Raw genomic sequence first — 18,204 nt, 5'->3', positions numbered from 1 at the left:
CTAGGGACACAAAGGTGAAAGAGGAAGGCAAAGGGAGCATCAGCATCTTCTGATTCGTTTGAAGACAAACACGTAGAAGCAGCAGGGTCCATGACCGAGGTGGAAGACTAATCATTTGAGATGTGACAGGGAAGCTTTGGTTTCAAAGGAGGGTGGGTGTCTGTTTGGCTGTGGACAGGAGAGATGGACACTGAGCTTATTCCTAAATTGAACATTTTGAAGAATCTATTCAGTTAATTCAATAAAAAATATTTTTATTGTTTTATGCTACACATATTTTCTCTGCCCAGACACAACATCTTACGTAAACCGTTGAGAAGAGCCGGAGGTCTAAAGGCGATGAGTGGCCGGTGATGAACAAAGAAAACTGCTCTAAGTAGCTGTTTGGAGTAGCTTCTGCTCCCCAGACTGGCATGTAGAAGGTGAAGGTGTACGATGCTGATTATTCCTATGCTGTCCTTTCTCAAGGCTGTAGAAGACCGATGCTGCTTTACGCAATGTGATTAGAGACATTGTCCCAACCGGAGGAATCTCTGGCTCAGACTCTTTTTCTGCAGAACCTCAGAAAAAAATGTTTAAGACAGCTTGTCTCGATTACCCCCATGGCATAATCACTTGAAACACGAACTGCACATTACTAACTAATGAATAATTTAACCTTGGATTCAAGTTTAAAGAATTAGTCCAGCTTGCCAGCAATTCACCCGCATTCCCTTCCCTTTTGCTGCTGTGGATGTGCAGCGAGTTGGAGAGTGAACAGCTGCTGGGAGCTGTGTTTTGTTTGTGGCTCTGACATCACAGGGATGACATCACAGCGGTGACTCTTCCTTCCTATGGCTGTCCTAAAGTAGGTTAATGCAGTGCATTCTGGGATTCAGAGTTTTACCAGTTTCTTTGTTTATGTAGTTTAGATGTTGTTCTCCCTCAGTGGCTGGGCCCAACGCAAGCTTCCCCCTTTTTACTCTAAATGAAACACTGCTCATTAGCAAAACACTTCGGTGTTTGTTTCATCAGACAACATGACCTGTTTGCACTAATTAAGGTCTTTGTCCCAGAGTGCATTTGCAAACTGTATACTGACTTTTTATGTTGCTTTCAAAGCAATGGCTTCTTCCTATCTGAGTATCCTTTCAGCCCGTGTCGGTACATGATGGGTTTCACTGTGGATAATGAGTCTTCTACCATCCATTGCAACATTTTCACAAGGTCTGAAGCTTTTGTTCAGGGGTTGTTTCACACATTTCATACCAGTACCCATTCAGCTCTGGAACAAAGAACCTGTCTCTTTGCTGAACAGTATGAGGAAAGAACATTTCTATGCTCTTTATACTTGGATATAATTGTTTGACTAGATGAACGTGGAACCTTTAGGCATCTAGAAAATGGACCCTAGGTTGAAAAAGACTTCTGGAGGTCTACAGTTCTCTTCTTGAGATATGGGCTGATTTCTTTTGATTTTTCCATTTTCTCACACTGGGAAGCAGTGTGTAAGAGATGTTATTGAACCCTAACCCTAAACCCACCCTAACCCATCCAAATCAGAAGTCTACAAAGACATGACATCATCATCTGAACTTTCCCAAATAGTTGGAAGGGCTTGTAATCTCAGTCTACTAAACTTCTCATTTTGAATACAATTTTAAACAGCAAACATTTAATCTAATTTAATGTGAGACAGTGAAAGTTCCTGTTTTCTGTCCCTTCATCTTGAGGTCATCTGATGTCGTCCCTGTTGCTGTTCATCATCTTTTATCATTAAACCACATCCATCCACAATTCACCTGCCGATGTCCTGTTGCTGCATTGGTCCTTCACAAACTCAAAATGTGACAGTATATTAATTTGCCTCTGTATTCCTATTAAAAGATTTTTACCTTAACTGTGGAGAATGGCACGATATGTGTTCAAAGACATTCTGACTCAACTTAGTTCATAATAGGTACCTCAAAACTCTTTACAAGAGCCTATTATGGACAAAACCATATGTCAGTTTAAACTATGTTGTAATTTAAAAACATTTAATAGAAGAAACAAAAGATTTAGAATGGTAACATGAGATTATACACTGACCAAAGGATGCAGATAGCTTAGATGTGTCATGGAAAGCTATTCTAACAATGGACTTAAATTTCACCTTAACGAATTTTAGGCTCATGTCTGATGGATCTCTAGCCACAGATGGCTGTATAATCCAGGGTTGTTCTGGGTTGTGTGTGCATTGAATAAATAATAATTTTCTTTCCTTTTCTAACAGACTGCAGAAGACTTCTGCGATTGTGTAAACTTTGTTTTAGGTAGCTCTAGTTGTGTGTACTGGTTAGATGGTGATATTATTTGCAAATTACTAATGTGATGCTTCTTTGTTAAAGCAGACTATTGTTTAACACAAGAGGGATTCTTATAGTCAAACCTACTAAATGTGTTCTTCAGCCTCGTGTATGGGAGCTCCAGGTCGTCCCATCCAGATTCAGAACTTCTTCACCGGCAAGCCTTTGGCCCCCCTCACCCCCTCCAAGGCTATGCAACTAACCCTGGAAGCTCCAGGCAGAGTGGAACCTGGGGTCCTCCTGGACGAACACTAGGTAAGGATTTGATTGGTGTGTCTGTTGTATCAAATTCCTCTATTTCTTTTTAAAAATGTGATTTATTATCCCAATATAATAGGAAACAAGTGAAACTTTTTTCTTCAAAGTTGATGGGCAAAATGAGGCAGGGGTGTAAGAGCACATTTATTCATACCGAAAATTTACATCACAGCCGTTTTGGTTCAACACTCACATGTTCTGAATGAATTGTGCAGAATTTTGGCTTCTCCACACAACTTGAAAAGCAGCACTAAAACAAAGCAGAGAGGATTCCAAGTTATTAATAAAGTCTGCTTTTTTGGAACATTAAACATTAAACTCATTTACAGAGAGAGTTGGACTGAACCACAGCTTGACGTCAGTTTTTGCAACATTAATAAAGTATGAAGCTTAGTTACTGACTGTAAACATAGCTGGTAAGATAAAAAAAGTCTAACATCCAAAACCAGCAGCCTGTAGCATTTAACCAGTCCCTTTAGAGGCAAGGAAAATGGTCAAGCCTAAAGAGCCAGTTTGATAAGAGCCAAATTGTGATGGCTAAACAACTGGGCCACAAGATCTCTAAAAATGCAGGTCTTGTTCGATGTTCTCAGTCTGCTGTAATCAGTATCAATCTAAAGTTTAAGGAAGGAACATTGAGGATCTTGAAACAGGTCCTAAAATATAATTGATTGCAGCAATGCCGTTGATTCAGCCACACTGGATTGTTTTCAAGAGTGAAGAACCTTTTTAAGGTCATGCCACAGCATCTCAGTTGGACTTTGACTAGGCCTTGAAACTCTTCCATTGATGCCATTTTTGCCCAGTCTCTTTCTTATTGTTGAATCTTAAACTCCGACTTTAACTGAGCCAAGTAAAGCCTCTAGTTGCTTTGATGATTTCCGGGTTCTTCTGTGACCTCCTGGATGAGTCTTTGATGCGCTATTGAAATAATGTCTGTATGCTGGTTGTTGTAATCATTACTATTATTATGATTATATTATTTATTATTTAATTTGATAATAATTCGGTCTGTTAAGTGTTGTCCTGTGAATACCATCCCAATAAGGTATTAGGACAATAGAGAAAAGGGTGAAATGAGCTCTGACATTACTGAACAGCACAACTCTGCACGCACATGGAATACATTCACACAACATTAAAATATAGAATTTATTAACATAAATAAGTCAACTCAAAGTCAAACATATTTCAATCAACAAACTCTGAACTACCCTAGAACAATCCAACTAAAACTACCAAATGAAATGAAAGAATAAGGAAGACCAATAAACTATATACAATATGAACAAGTGAATCAAAGATGGTGAAAACCATGGCCAAAAGAGTGATTCAACATTACCATTTAATGTTATTTATGTTTGAGAATCAAGGATTCTCTTGAGGAACCTGGAAATAAGGTTAAGCTAGTCTTGGAACTAACTTAGGTATTGGTATACCTTCAAACCACAAATCACAATGAAACATCAGATAAACATTGTTTTTATAAAATAATATTTCAAAAATTATTTGCTGAATAAAACCAATCTTCTGGATGACTAATTCTCAATGGTGTTTAATTAGCTGCATTTATTTAGTAAAACAAGTTTTAAGGAAATGTTATTAAGGAAATATTAAAATAATATTTAAGGACATATTATTTTGAATAAGACCCAACAACCTTTCTGGCTAAATGATTCTTAATGGTGTTTAATTAGCTGTCACATTTTGTAAAATAATACTTAGGGAAATATTTTCTAGATTGGAAGCTCACAACTTTTATGGATAAATGATTCTTAATGGACTCAAAAGATGGTGGCAGGGTCGGCTGTTTGGCCGGCCCGGCAGAACTGTACAATAAAGGCTCTCGCTACCTGTACGTGCGCGCAGGAAGGCGTGTGATGCTGTGGTCCCCTTGTCATCTTTCACTTTGAGACAATGTGCCTTGGGAGCTTCTGTAGCTTCTGCGGGCCTCAAAGAAAAGTCAAGCCATGCTTGTCTTATTACTCCCCTTCTATGAATAAATACTAGGTACTTGTAACAGCAGATCAATGTTTAACTTTGTTGTTGCCTTCAGTGGCGGGTGTGCGTTCGAAGGTTCGTAGTTACTTTGGATCCAAGGATTCTTTGATTGTAGTGGCCTTATACACACCTGCAAGTTTAAAGACCTTCAGCCGATGGATTGTTCTTTCCATTAGCTGCGAAGCTCCAGCCAAATTGAGAACAAATGGAAGTCGGGATTAGGGATGGGTATCAAATTTGGTACTTTTATAGGTGTCGGCCGAATTCTGTTGGTACTACTGAGTATCGATACACGTAAAATTAAACCATACCATGTTTCGGTATCTAAACACATCAGTGTGACACTGAGGGAGTGGAAGAATGGGCAATTTTCCATGCCGGACATGAACACAGTGTTGCATGCACAAGAGTGTAATGACGTCAGTAGCTGCTGGTATTGTCAACAAAGCAAGCATGGCTGATAGAAAGTATGGCTCCACTTTTCAAAATGCGGTGCAGATTACGCTCACTGCAATATTTGGGATGCAATGTGCAAGTCCATAAAAGTTATGAACAGGACCGGTAACAAAGGGCAGCCCTGCTGCAGTCCAGAATGCACTGGGAACAGGTCCGACTTAGTCAGAATCAGAATCAGAAAAGCTTTATTGCCAAGTACGTTTTTGGACATACAAGGAATTTGTTTTGGCGTAGTCAGTGCAATACAATACAAATTAAACAGTATAAACATATCTACAATATAATATAAATATATGTGCACAGTTTTAAGTGAGTGAGAGGAAGTATAGAGCAGTATAAGATGCAAGAGCAATACAACAGTGCAGGTGATCATTGTGCAGGAGTCCAAGCTGAGCGTTAATGTAACGCATAGAGTTACAGTTTACAAGTGTCCTGTCAGCAAAAAAAAAAAAAAGGAGGGGGGGGGGGGGAGTGTCAGTGTGGTTTCCGGGCTTTGTTAACAAGGCTGGTGGCAGATGGGAAAAAACTGTTCTTGTGGCGTGAGGTTTTGGTCCGGATGGACCGCAGCCTCCTGCCAGAGGGGAGAGTTTCAAAGAGTCTGTGACCGGGGTGGGAGGGATCAGCCAGAATCTTCCCTGCCCGCTTCAGGGTCCTGGAGGTGTACAGTTCCTGGAGCGACAGTAGACTGCAGCCAATCACCTTCTCAGCAGACCGAATGACACGCTGCAGCCTGCCCTTATCCTTGGCTGTAGCAGCGGCGTACCAGATGGTGATGGAGGAGGTGAGGATGGACTCAATGATGGCTGTGTAGAAGTGCACCATCATAGTCTTTGGCAGGTTGAATTTTTTCAGCTGCCGCAGGAAGAACATCCTCTGCTGGGCTTTCTTGATGAGGGAGCTGATGTTTGGCTCCCACTTGAGATCCTGGGAGATGATGGTTCCCAGGAAGCGGAAAGATTCCACAGTGTCAATTGTGGAGTCACAGAGGGTGATGGGGGCAGGTGGGGCGGGGTTCTGCCTGAAGTCCACAACCATCTCCACTGTCTTTAGAGCGTTGAGCTCAAGGTTGTTCTGGCTGCACCAGTCCAACAGATGGTCCACCTCCCATCTGTACACGGACTCGTCACCATCAGAGATGAGTCCGATCAGGGTGGTGTCGTCCGCAAACTTCAGAAGCTTGACAGACTGGTGACTGGAGGTGCAGCTGTTGGTGTACAGGGAGAAGAGCAGAGGAGAGAGAACACAGCCTTGGGGGGAACCGGTGCTGATGGTCAGGGAGTCAGAGACGTGCTTCCCCAGCCTCACGCGCTGCTTCCTGTCAGACAGGAAGTCAGTTATCCACCTACAGGTGGAGTCGGGCACACTCAGCTGGGAGAGTTTCTCCTGGAGCAGAGCTGGGACAATGGTGTTGAAGGCAGAGCTGAAATCCACAAACAGGATCCTGGCATAGGTTCCTGTGGAGTCCAGGTGCCGGACGATGAAGTGAAGGGCTAGGTTGACTGCATCATCTACAGACCTGTTGGCTCTGTAGGCAAACTGCCTACAGTGCCGGCAATACGGACCAAACTCCTGCTCCACTTGTACAGAGACTGAATGGCCCCTAATAAAGGGCCCCGACTCCGTAGTCCTGGAGCGCCACCCATAGGGCACCACGAGGGACACGGTGGAATGCCTTCTCCAGGTCTACGAAACACATGTGGACCAATTGGGGAAACTCCCATGACCCCTCGAGTACCCTACAGAGGGTGTAGAGCTGGTCCAGTGTTCCAGGGCCGAGACGCAAACCACACACTGCTGCTCCTGAAGCCGAGGTTCAACTATCAGCCGGACTTTCCTCTCCAATACCCTGGCGTAGGCCTTACAAGGGAGGCTGAGGAGTGTGATCCCTCCTGTAGTTGGAACACACCCTCCGGTCACCCTTCTTATGATGAGCGACCACCACCCTGGTCTGCCAGTCCAAAGGGACTGTCCCCGACCACCATGGAAAATTGAAGAGGCGTGTCAACCATGACAGCCCCACAACATCCAGAGACTTGAGGTAAGGGCGGATCTCATCCATCCCCAAAACCCTGCCACTGAGGAGCTTTTTAACCACCTCGGTGACTTCGTCCTGGGTGATGAAAGAGTCCAACCCCAAGTCCCCACCCTCTGTTTCCACCAGGGAATGCGTGACGGCAGGATTGAGGAGATCCTCAAAGTACTCCTTCCACTGCCCGATAATGTCCCCAGTCGAGGTCAGCAGCTCTCCAGCCCCACTGTAAACAGTGTTGGCGTAGTGTTGTCCAAACCATGCGGCCGAAGGTCTGAAGACACGACAGCAAAGTCGATCATAGACCTCCTGCCTGTCGTGGTGGCTAGTGCACTGATGAACACCCATAGACTTGAACATGGTGTTCATTATGGACAATCCGTGACTAGAACAGAAGTCCAATAATGAAACACCACTCGGATTCAAATCGGGGAGGCCATTCCTCCCAGTCACACCTCTCCAGGTGTAACTGTCGTTTCCCACATGGGCGATGAAGTCCCTCAGCAGAGTAACGGAGTCCCCGGGAGGGGCACTATACAGCACCCCCGACAGAGATGCCAAGAAGGCCGGCTACTCCGCTCTACCGCTCGACCCGTAGGCTGAAACGAAAGTCAGAGACCTGTCCCGAACCTGAAGGCGCAGGGATGCGACCCTCTCATCCCCTGGGGTAAACCCCAACATGAGATGGCTGAGCTGGGGGCAAGAGCAAACCCACTCCAGCTTGTCATCGAGTAGAAGAGAGTCCAGCCTCTCTCTCTCTTTCTCTCTCTCGGAAATGGGTTTCAGAGCCCACGCTGTGCATGGAGGCGAGCTTGACTATTTCTAGTTGATATCTCTCAACCTCACAAGCTCATTGCATATGGCATTGGACAATGTAGCCCAATGTAGACGGTCATTATTCACAGAAGGCTGGCTCCCTGGCCTTCTTATAGCAGACAAAAAAACTCACTAAATGTCTGGGAGTCAGACAGGCCTTGTAATACTTTCACAGGAACATTGAGTGAGAATAATAGGACCTTGAACCCAACAAAAAGTTTTATCCCTGTGTTTGTCCCTAAAGATTGACTGAACAGGCTAAGCTAAGTATTTGCGCAACTGCACAAGCATAAATCACACCTGGTAAAAGGTGATAGAACAAAGCTACTTTCATAATTTTCTATTAAACTTATCATTAATAGAGAACCAAAATAATCACAGGTTTCTTTTAAGTATACAGGTCCTTCTCAAAATATTAGCATATTGTGATAAAGTTCATTATTTTCCATAATGTCATGACGAAAATTTAACATTCATATATTTTAGATTCATTGCACACTAACTGAAATATTTCAGGTCTTTTATTGTCTTAATATGGATGATTTTGGCATACAGCTCATGAAAACCCAAAATTCCTATCTCACAAAATTAGCATATCATTAAAAGGGTCTCTAAACGAGCTATGAACCTAATCATCTGAATCAACGAGTTAACTCTAAACACCTGCAAAAGATTCCTGAGGCCTTTAAAACTCCCAGCCTGGTTCATCACTCAAAACCCCAATCATGGGTAAGACTGCCGACCTGACTGCTGTCCAGAAAGCCACTATTGACACCCTCAAGCAAGAGGGTAAGACACAGAAAGAAATTTCTGAACGAATAGGCTGTTCCCAGAGTGCTGTATCAAGGCACCTCAGTGGGAAGTCTGTGGGAAGGAAAAAGTGTGGCAGAAATCGCTGCACAACGAGAAGAGGTGACCGGACTCTGAGGAAGATTGTGGAGAAGGGCCGATTCCAGACCTTGGGGGACCTGCGGAAGCAGTGGACTGAGTCTGGAGTAGAAACATCCAGAGCCACCGTGCACAGGCGTGTGCAGGAAATGGGCTACAGGTGCCGCATTCCCCAGGTCAAGCCACTTTTGAACCAGAAACAGCGGCAGAAGCGCCTGACCTGGGCTACAGAGAAGCAGCACTGGACTGTTGCTCAGTGGTCCAAAGTACTTTTTTCGGATGAAAGCAAATTCTGCATGTCATTCGGAAATCAAGGTGCCAGAGTGTGGAGGAAGACTGGGGAGAAGAAAATGCCAAAATGCCAGAAGTCCAGTGTCAAGTACCCACAGTCAGTGATGGTCTGGGGTGCTGTGTCAGCTGCTAGTGTTGGTCCACTGTATTTTATCAAGGGCAGGGTCAATGCAGCTAGCTATCAGGAGATTTTGGAGCACTTCATGCTTCCATCTGCTGAAAAGCTTTATGGAGATGAAGATTTCATTTTTCAGCACGACCTGGCACCTGCTCACAGTGCCAAAACCACTGGTAAATGGTTTACTGACCATGGTATCACTGTGCTCAATTGGCCCGCCAACTCTCCTGACCTGAACCCCATAGAGAATCTGTGGGATATTGTGAAGAGAACGTTGAGAGACTCAAGACCCAACACTCTGGATGAGCTAAAGGCCGCTATCGAAGCATCCTGGGCCTCCATAAGACCTCAGCAGTGCCACAGGCTGATTGCCTCCATGCCACGCCGCATTGAAGCAGTCATTTCTGCAAAAGGATTCCCGACCAAGTATTGAGTGCATAACTGTACATGATCATTTGAAGGTTGACGTTTTTTGTATTAAAAACACTTTTCTTTTATTGGTCGGATGAAATATGCTAATTGTGTGAGATAGGAATTTTGGGTTTTCATGAGCTGTATGCCAAAATCATCCATATTAAGACAATAAAAGACCTGAAATATTTCAGTTAGTGTGCAATGAATCTAAAATATATGAATGTTAAATTTTCATCATGACATTATGGAAAATAATGAACTTTATCACAATATGCTAATATTTTGAGACGGACCTGTAGTTGCCAAACTTACAAAGTCATAACTCTGTTTCCTTCAGCTCTCAGCAGTAATGACTATGGGATTCTTTAAGCACTAGCACTAGTCTGGTTTAAATCTTATTTGTCCAACTGATTCCGGTTCATATAAATGATAAATCTTCACACTCCAGGGTTACTTGTGGAGTACCACAGGATTCAGAGCTGGGGCCAATTCTCTTTATTATATATGTTAAATATGTTTCCACTTAGTAACATAATCTTACAGAATGGGATACATTTTAGCAGTTGTGGTGATGATACTCAGCTATATTTATCTTTAAATCATAAATAGATTTTAGTTTCCCTTCATTGACTACCTGTTAAATCCAGAATATAATTAAAAATTCTCCTCACATGTAAAGCCCTTAATAATCAAGCTATATCATATTTTAGAGATCTGGTTGTTCCATATGTTCCTAGCAGAGCACTCTCAGACAGCAAGCTTCCTGGTGGTTCGTAGAGATTTTAAAAGTAGAATGAGAGGCAAATCTTGTAGTTATCAGGCTCCTCTCCGGTGGAACCAACTCCCAGTTTTAGTCTGTATTGCAGGCACCTTTTCTAATTTTAAGACTAGGCTTAAAACGTTCCTTTTTGATAAGGCTTAGGTTATCCTGAGCTATCATCACTGCTGCATTCTCCTACTGCTCTTCAATTTAGCATTATTTGCTGTTATTTCAACTTTGAACTTTATGTTCTGTCTGTTCTTCTCAGGGAAGCTGCACTTGGCCTGGTGCTCTGCCATTAATTGATGCCAATTAGTATGTTTTCTCTTTCTACAAATGATACTAGACCCTGTCTTCCTGTGTTTAATCTTGTCTCTCTTGTAGACAAATCGATTGGCTGAGGTTTTGCTGGGACTAACTGTATAGGTACTTCTAAAAACATCAAATAGTGAAAAAGTTCAGTGTTTTCAGACACTCATTTCGGATAGTGAAACTCATATGTTATATGGATTCATTACACATGGGGCCTAATCTATAAAGATTCCCAATAAGGAGCACTAAATTGCAAGCGTTAACAAAAAATGCACTTGCTATTAGTGGGCATATTGCCTCCTGGACACGTTTCCAGTCCATCAAAGGGCAACACACTAACAACCATGCACACAGTCATTCACACCCCTAAGGGCAATTTAGAGAAACTAATTAACCTAACAGGTTAACTAGTTATATATATATAATATATCCCTCACTTTTTGAAATGAAAGACAATATTGAATTTTTTCAAAATATTTTTGAGATGTACCTGTATGTGCTCTCTTTCGTCTTAAAGTCTTAAAAACTGGCTCAGATCTTATCTGCTTTAGCTGTTTTTCTCTCCTATATGAAGCCACTAAAGGAGATACTACTGCCTTTAACTCTTTACTTTTTTTTACTTCTGGATCAGTGCTTTTCAATTCAATTTCAATTCAGTTCAATTCAATTACTTTTGTGTTTCTTTATTTGCCTGTATGCTCTGTTCTTCTCAAACCCCCAGCCGTGGTGGCAGATGGCCGCTTTCGCTATGCCAGGTTCTGGTTCTGCTGGAGGTTTCTTCCCGTTAAAAGGAAGTTTTCCTTTCTACTGCTGTTACATGCATGCACAGTATGAGGCATTGCTGCAAAGTCAACGACACAATGCAATTCACTGTCCACTGTCTCTACATGTACGTCCCAGAGGAGTGGTTACTGCATGTCAGCGACACAATGAAATCTGCTGGTTTGCCTTAGATAGAAAACTTGTTAACCAATTTGAAAAATAAACTGAGCTTGACTAAATTATTTAATAACTAGGATCATATTTGAATGTATATACTTAACTTTAAATCTGTATGATTGGGATGAATTGCTTTTTTGTTTTGGTTTCTAATGTGCCTTGAGATGATGTTTGTTGTGAACTTGTCCTATATAAATAATTTGAATTAAAATAAACTGAATTATTGTCTGTTTCCAGGCCTTTCTGGGCTTTTTGACACCAGTCTGCATCATGCCAGCACCTCTGGTCCTGACCCTGCTGTCATGAATCTGATCTCAGCGCTAGAGTCTCGGGGTCCACAGCATACACCCTCTGCCTCCTCTCTTCTCTCTCAGTTTAGAACACCCTCTTGGCAGCCAAGTGAGTGTCAGTGGTCTACTGAAATTTGAATGGTTATTCAAATCCCACAATGATTTGTGCCAATACAATTAGCAAAGATGTAAAACCAAAATGTTTTTGGCTTGAAAATTGAAAAATTGCCTTTGTGTGCTGACCAGTACTTTTTATTGTGTCCTCTAGCCATGCATACACCAGGCCCTGCGGAGCTCTTTATGTCTGGGGCCATCCCAGGTTCCGGGTCCTATCCCTCCTCTTCATCCATTTCTACGTACCAACATCCTGGCACCTTTTCTGGACGATCATTAACTCCTTCTCTATCCTTGCAGGATACCCCTACATATAGCCCAAACTCCAATGGTTTGTTATCCCCCCATGATTCTCTTCTGCACATTAAAACACCCTCCCAGTCCAGCTTGGGCTTTGATCGCTTGCTTTCTTCTCAAAGTGTCACATACAGGGGATCCCAGGACCCACCGACTCTTCAGAACCAAACCCCCTCAAATTCTTCTAATTGCCACTTGCCCCCTCCCCAGTTCAACCTGTTGTCCTCCCAACTTCATAACCGGTCCTCTCAGTTATATAATTCATCCATGGTCTCTTCCGCTCCAGCCCTGGCGGGTGCAGCAACCCCTCAGCCACAGCCTGCTCCAGAGAGGGCAGTTCCTCGACAAGACAGTGTAATCAAACATTACCAACGTTCGACCCCAGCTCAGCCTACATCTCTACAACAATATACCAGTTGTGGTGGATCATCTAGGTACCAACAGTTAGTCAACCAGCACCGTCATGTTGGAATGCCTTGTAGCTCCTTGGATGAACAAAGTCCGTCCGCTGATCCTAAACCTTCACCGCAGATGGAACCTCAAACATATCAATCAACCATCCAAACTCCCTACACAACCTCATCGCCTAGTTCTTCTGTATCCTCTTTGTCTGCCACAAAGGGACCAAGTGGTTCCAGTTCCAATACTATCTATTCCTCTTCAGGCTCTTCATCGTCTTCTTCCCGTACTCCACACACTCCACCATCAGCCTCCTCTTCATCCTCCTCTAGTTCCAAGACAAACAGCAACTCCTTGTCTGCTCCCTCTCATCAGCAGCCTGGTCCTCAGCTAGCCCCAGCACCACCTAAACTACCAGTGGTGTCATCTACCCTTGTTCAACAACCTGCTGTCAAACAATGCCTACCCAGCTATGGCTCTCAGTCTCTGGTGAAATCTAGCACTGTCATACCAAACCGGACCCCTCCCCAGTCCCATGCCCAGTCCTACTCCCCTACCCAAGTTCCATCTGCACACATGGCCCCGACGTGTGGAGGATTCAACTCACCACATTCCCGGGATTTAAGTTCTCGGGGAGGGGTTACTGGGGGAAAGGATTTCAACAGTATAGGCCAAGGAGGACGCTCTTTCTCTGCTGAAATAGTCTATGGGGACGCCACTTACAGCTCTGCTTCTCTCAGAAGGGCAAGCAGCCCTTCCTTGGATTACGGGAATGAATCAACAAGGATGGGACCCCTATCAGGAGGAACTACACAAAGGGGTGGAATTTTATCTGTAGTTTCAGGGAGTGCTACTTCTGTTGCAGGTAATGAAAGTAACAGCTCATACCACCTGCCTGAGTCAAGTACATCACCTGTTATCATTTCTACTCTCAGTCACTCTACATTACCCTCCCCTGCTGCTGCTTGTACTGCACCCTCACCTGGGAGCTCAGGGGGAACAAAATACTTGTCTTCCATCTTGTCTTCTGCTTTCATGTCCTCGCCACAAACTTTCCCTGATACACGACAAACGCAAAGCGACTCCTATAACTTGACACCAACCAAACCAAAAACTGACACAAAATTATTGCCAGCTGATCGATCCCAAGTTGAAGCAGAAGGAGATGATGATTTTCTAATTCAACACTTACTACACACACAAAGATCAACAACTCATTCTTCTCAGCATCATTCACATTCTCAAACTCTACCCCAATGTATATCACTGGCTAGGGATGGTGAGAGCAAGCAGAGGACATTTGATAATAACAAGCTCTCAAATGAACAATACCACCCTCAGAGTGTCATCCGTACCAATAACACTACTAGCCACCCTGGTCCTGAATCAACAACTAGTGAAACAGCAAGTGGCCTAAATACACAATTGGAATCGACTCAGAAAAAAAAACAGACTACATCAGATTTGACTTTATCAAAGTCCTCAGCTGGAGAAGTACAAGGAGTTTCGAAATCTCTATCTCACTCCCTTACTAACCAGACCGATCAACAGCAACATGATTCTTTGGGGTCTGTAGTACAGTATGGAAGAATGGATCCTTATACGCAACACCCACACCGCCAACATTCCTATCACATCTCACATGTGTCCCCATATTCTCAGCAGCACACTCAGGACCCCCAGCAAAGCACCCAGCACTCCCGGCACAATCAACTTACACAGCAACATTCTCAGCATAGCCAGACCAATTCCCAATCTCAGAACAATCCTCACAGGGACCTAAAGAAGCATTTAAATACAAATAAAAATGCCTACTTATGTAATACACTAGAATTGCTGCAGGCTCAACAAAGCCAGCCCCCCCTTTCTTTGACAGATTCATCACCAGACCCTTCTCAGTCAACAGATATGATGCAGCCTGTACTTTCACATACCCCCTGCACGAAGATGGACCTTCACAAAGGACTCGCACAACAACAACAGCAGCAGCAACCTCATCACCCGTTGAGTCAGCAGGATATGATTTGTGCAGCTGGAGGAGTGAGGGCTTCTGGGATGGAATCCAATTCACAAAACCTTTCTCCCCAGTTGCCAGTGTCACTGCAAAACCAAGGTATAGATACTCACTACCGTCTTGCCACTCAATCAAGAAATGAGCTTCAAACAAGTCAGAACTCAATGCCTACCCTTGATATGCTAGACCAGTCTCTTTCCCAGACCAATAATATTGACAGTGTTGAACCACTTGACAGAACTGGACTTGATGTGAGTGTTCTAGTTGGGGAGGGAGATGGTGGAGACAGGTATAGACACCAGCACAGACTTACGCCTCAGCATCATTCTCAACAAAAGCACCCAGATCTCCATAATCTTCTTGCTGAACCAGATTTATGTGTGTCCACACCTTCACACTTTCACCATGTCAACCCTCCACCTGCCCACACCCACTCCCATGTCCTCCAAGGGCAACAAACACATACTCATCAGCAGCTATCACATGAACAGTTAGGTCATCGACCACATGGGATGTCAGCAAACATGGCTCCTCCTCACCATCTGCGGCGAACTCAACCAAGAGAGCATGAAACAAGACTCTCACACTCCCAGTTAGACCAGCTCAAACAGCAACAGTTTGACACAATTAGTCCAGCAAATAAAGTTGGACTGAATCAAGTTCAGCAACAGCAACGGTTTCCACCACTAGCATCCATCTGCTTTCCAGACTCTCTTTTACAGGATGAGGATCGTTCATTCTTTCCTGAGATGGAGGACATGTTTTGTTCAACTGAATATAAGTCAAGCTGTGCTGGGGATTCTGGGGAAGGGCAGGCTGTACAAGAGAACCTTAGTCAGAGTAATGAGCAGTCACAGGAGGGTATAGACACCCTAAAAGTGGGAGGTGCTGGAGAGGGATATGATGTGGGTAATCATCACACTGATCAAGGCTATGGACAGTACTGCCATACCCTTCCAAGAACAGGTAATAACAATCTGCACTTTGCCCTTAACTCTCTGAAGACCCACGAGCTACCTTCTACTATGAATACTGACCAGCTTGGCCTCATCCAGTCTCAGACTCCCTCTATGGCACTGGGTTCAGCAGCCCAAGGAGATGGAACAATTAACAAAATGATGGGAGGTGTGGGTGGGAGTTCCAGCACTACTGGTCTGTCCTCACCTATGTTTTGCTCTTCTAGACCCAAAAAACTACTGAAGACCAGCTCATTTCACTTGCTCAAACAGCGACGTGAGCCACAACCCCAAACAAAGAAAAACTATCCGCAAGAGTATGAGTTTGAAGATGATGAAGATAAAGCTGATGCTCCAGCGGATATTCGTCTCAACAGCCGACGACTTCCAGACCTGTTGCCAGACTTGGTATCAAGTTGTAGGAGGGCTACCAGTGCCACCGGACTCAGTCCAATGTTGAGCGATGTTGACTTCTGCCATCCTTCTAGCTACTATCCTCTTGGGCACCATTCACAAATCCTACCTCACGATGGCCCTAAGAAAAGAGGAAGAAAACCAACTAAACCAAAACGAGAAGGCCCTCCTCGCCCGCGAGGTAGACCACGAATACGCCCTCTTCCAGAGCCTGCATACTGCAGAGGATTGATGGGCTCAGCCTCTGGAGAAACGAGAAGAGGGCGTGGGCGGGGTAGGGGGCGTGGCAGAAGAGAGGAAGGACTGGTGGAAACTCACAGAGACATAAACAAAGCCCGAAGCTTTCCATATAATCATCAACAGCAACACCAGCAACAGTACAGCCAACAGCAGCATGTCCAGCAACACCCACAACAACATTACAACCTACAGACTGACCTTCATCAAGTTCCACATGAACATATGCAGCATCACCTCCATCTTCAGCAGCAAGTTTCCTTTTCTCACCACCAAGTGCACCATCAGCAGCTTTATCAACAAGAGCAGCAGCAAGCACCCCAGCAACCCCAGCAAGACTCGACTAGACCAATCAAGGTAAAATGCAACAAAATATGAAATGTTTACTTTAAAATTGATGGTTTGGATGTTTTTAATTTATGGTTCAGGGAATTTATTTGTATAGTTGTTTTACCTGTAGTAAATGGACATGACAGTACAATGATTTTGTAGGAAAGGTTATGGAATGCCAACAATTAGTCAGATGGGGATCCTTATTTTAGCTGATTGTAGCAATTTAAAAATACTTGATTTGACAATGTTTATATCCATGGGATACAACCACATTAATCGATATTTATTGTCTTTAATTTCATAAGGTCATCGATAGGTTTTCTCAGCCAAATAACATCTGTGTTACTATGCAAAATAATGATACTTGAGGCTGCCAGCTATTATTAGTCATCTGATTGTTAGTAGGCTGGATAATGTCTAAGCTTCTGCAAGACCCGGAAAAGCACAGGAATATGCCATGTTCAATACCTTTGTGTGTAAATGCTAACCTGATGCAAAACCCAAATGTTTACTCCTTGTGGACTTAAAGCAGGATGATGACTTGCAGCTGATCAGGTGGATTGATCCAGCTGGGAGCCCCAGCCCATGTAACGTTTTTAGTAACATGGATGTTTTTTGACTGAGAAAACAGCCAATAATTTTTACAATTGTCTCTTGTAGGAGTTTTATACATATATTTGTATCTCAGAGATGTGAACATTTTTAGTCTAACTAGCTTTTAGCCTTCCACAGTTTTTAACCTTCAGAAAAACTCACAACGAACTGACATCTGCTACTACAGGTAAAAAATTGTCCCTTTTGAGTTTCAGTCTCTTTTTGTCACTCTTAAAAACAAGTTAGAGATACACAGTGTTGAGAAAACATGCATTATTGTTGTTGAACAATATTAGTTGCAATTAAGCCAACATTTTCTATCATTACCATTGCCACACCACTTGATGTGAGGTTTAGCATCCCCATCCCAGTCTTCCATATTAAGTATGGAAAGAAATGGCATAGAAAGTATTTTTACTGGCATGAGGAGCAGTAAATCATGGCACTTAAAACATATCAGAGTACAAAATCTTCAAGCCAAGCAGTCTTACTACCTTGATAGAAAACATTGAAACTTCAATGATGATTTTTGATTCAATATATTTTGCTGGTCCAGAATAAGTGTTTCCTTTTATTTTCATTTAAAAAGTATTTTTATTAATTAAATTGTGAAAATCTTTTTTATTTATTTTCACATATAAGTCAACAAAGTGAGAACTCTGGAAAATGTAAAACAAATAGATCCCAAAGCCAACAGAGGGCAAAATAACGAATAACTGAAAAAAGTTAAATAAATTATAATAAAAGTAATAATAATAATGAAATAATTAAAATTATTGTGGAGAGAAAACAATAGAAATCTCACAACTAAACTTTGTTTCAGCCATTAGATTAATCAGACCTCTACATTGGAAGGTTTCTGTGTAAAAATAAGTTAAATAGAAACACAGGGAATCCACTGCAAGTTTGAGAGAGAAGGGGGGGATTTCCAACTGATCACAATTAAC

At 43.1% G+C, this 18,204-nt stretch overlaps 1 protein-coding gene across 2 annotated transcripts in view; it reads left to right on the top strand.

The window, feature by feature from the left end:
- LOC124864545 (proline-rich protein 12-like) overlaps nt 1–18,204 on the top strand; it is a 78,453-nt gene that overhangs the window by 5,712 nt on the left and 54,537 nt on the right. For both annotated transcript variants that reach the window (XM_047359362.1, XM_047359364.1), the window contains exons 2-4: nt 2,431–2,582; nt 11,847–12,008; nt 12,168–16,687. In XM_047359362.1, coding sequence (XP_047215318.1) covers nt 2,431–2,582; nt 11,847–12,008; nt 12,168–16,687 — 4,834 coding nt within the window. The remainder of the gene's footprint in view (nt 1–2,430; nt 2,583–11,846; nt 12,009–12,167; nt 16,688–18,204) is intronic.

This window comes from Girardinichthys multiradiatus, chromosome Y, assembly GCF_021462225.1.
Source record: "Girardinichthys multiradiatus isolate DD_20200921_A chromosome Y, DD_fGirMul_XY1, whole genome shotgun sequence".
In the NCBI taxonomy this organism is placed as follows: domain Eukaryota; kingdom Metazoa; phylum Chordata; class Actinopteri; order Cyprinodontiformes; family Goodeidae; genus Girardinichthys; species Girardinichthys multiradiatus.
This window is presented reverse-complemented; position numbering and strand designations above follow the sequence as displayed.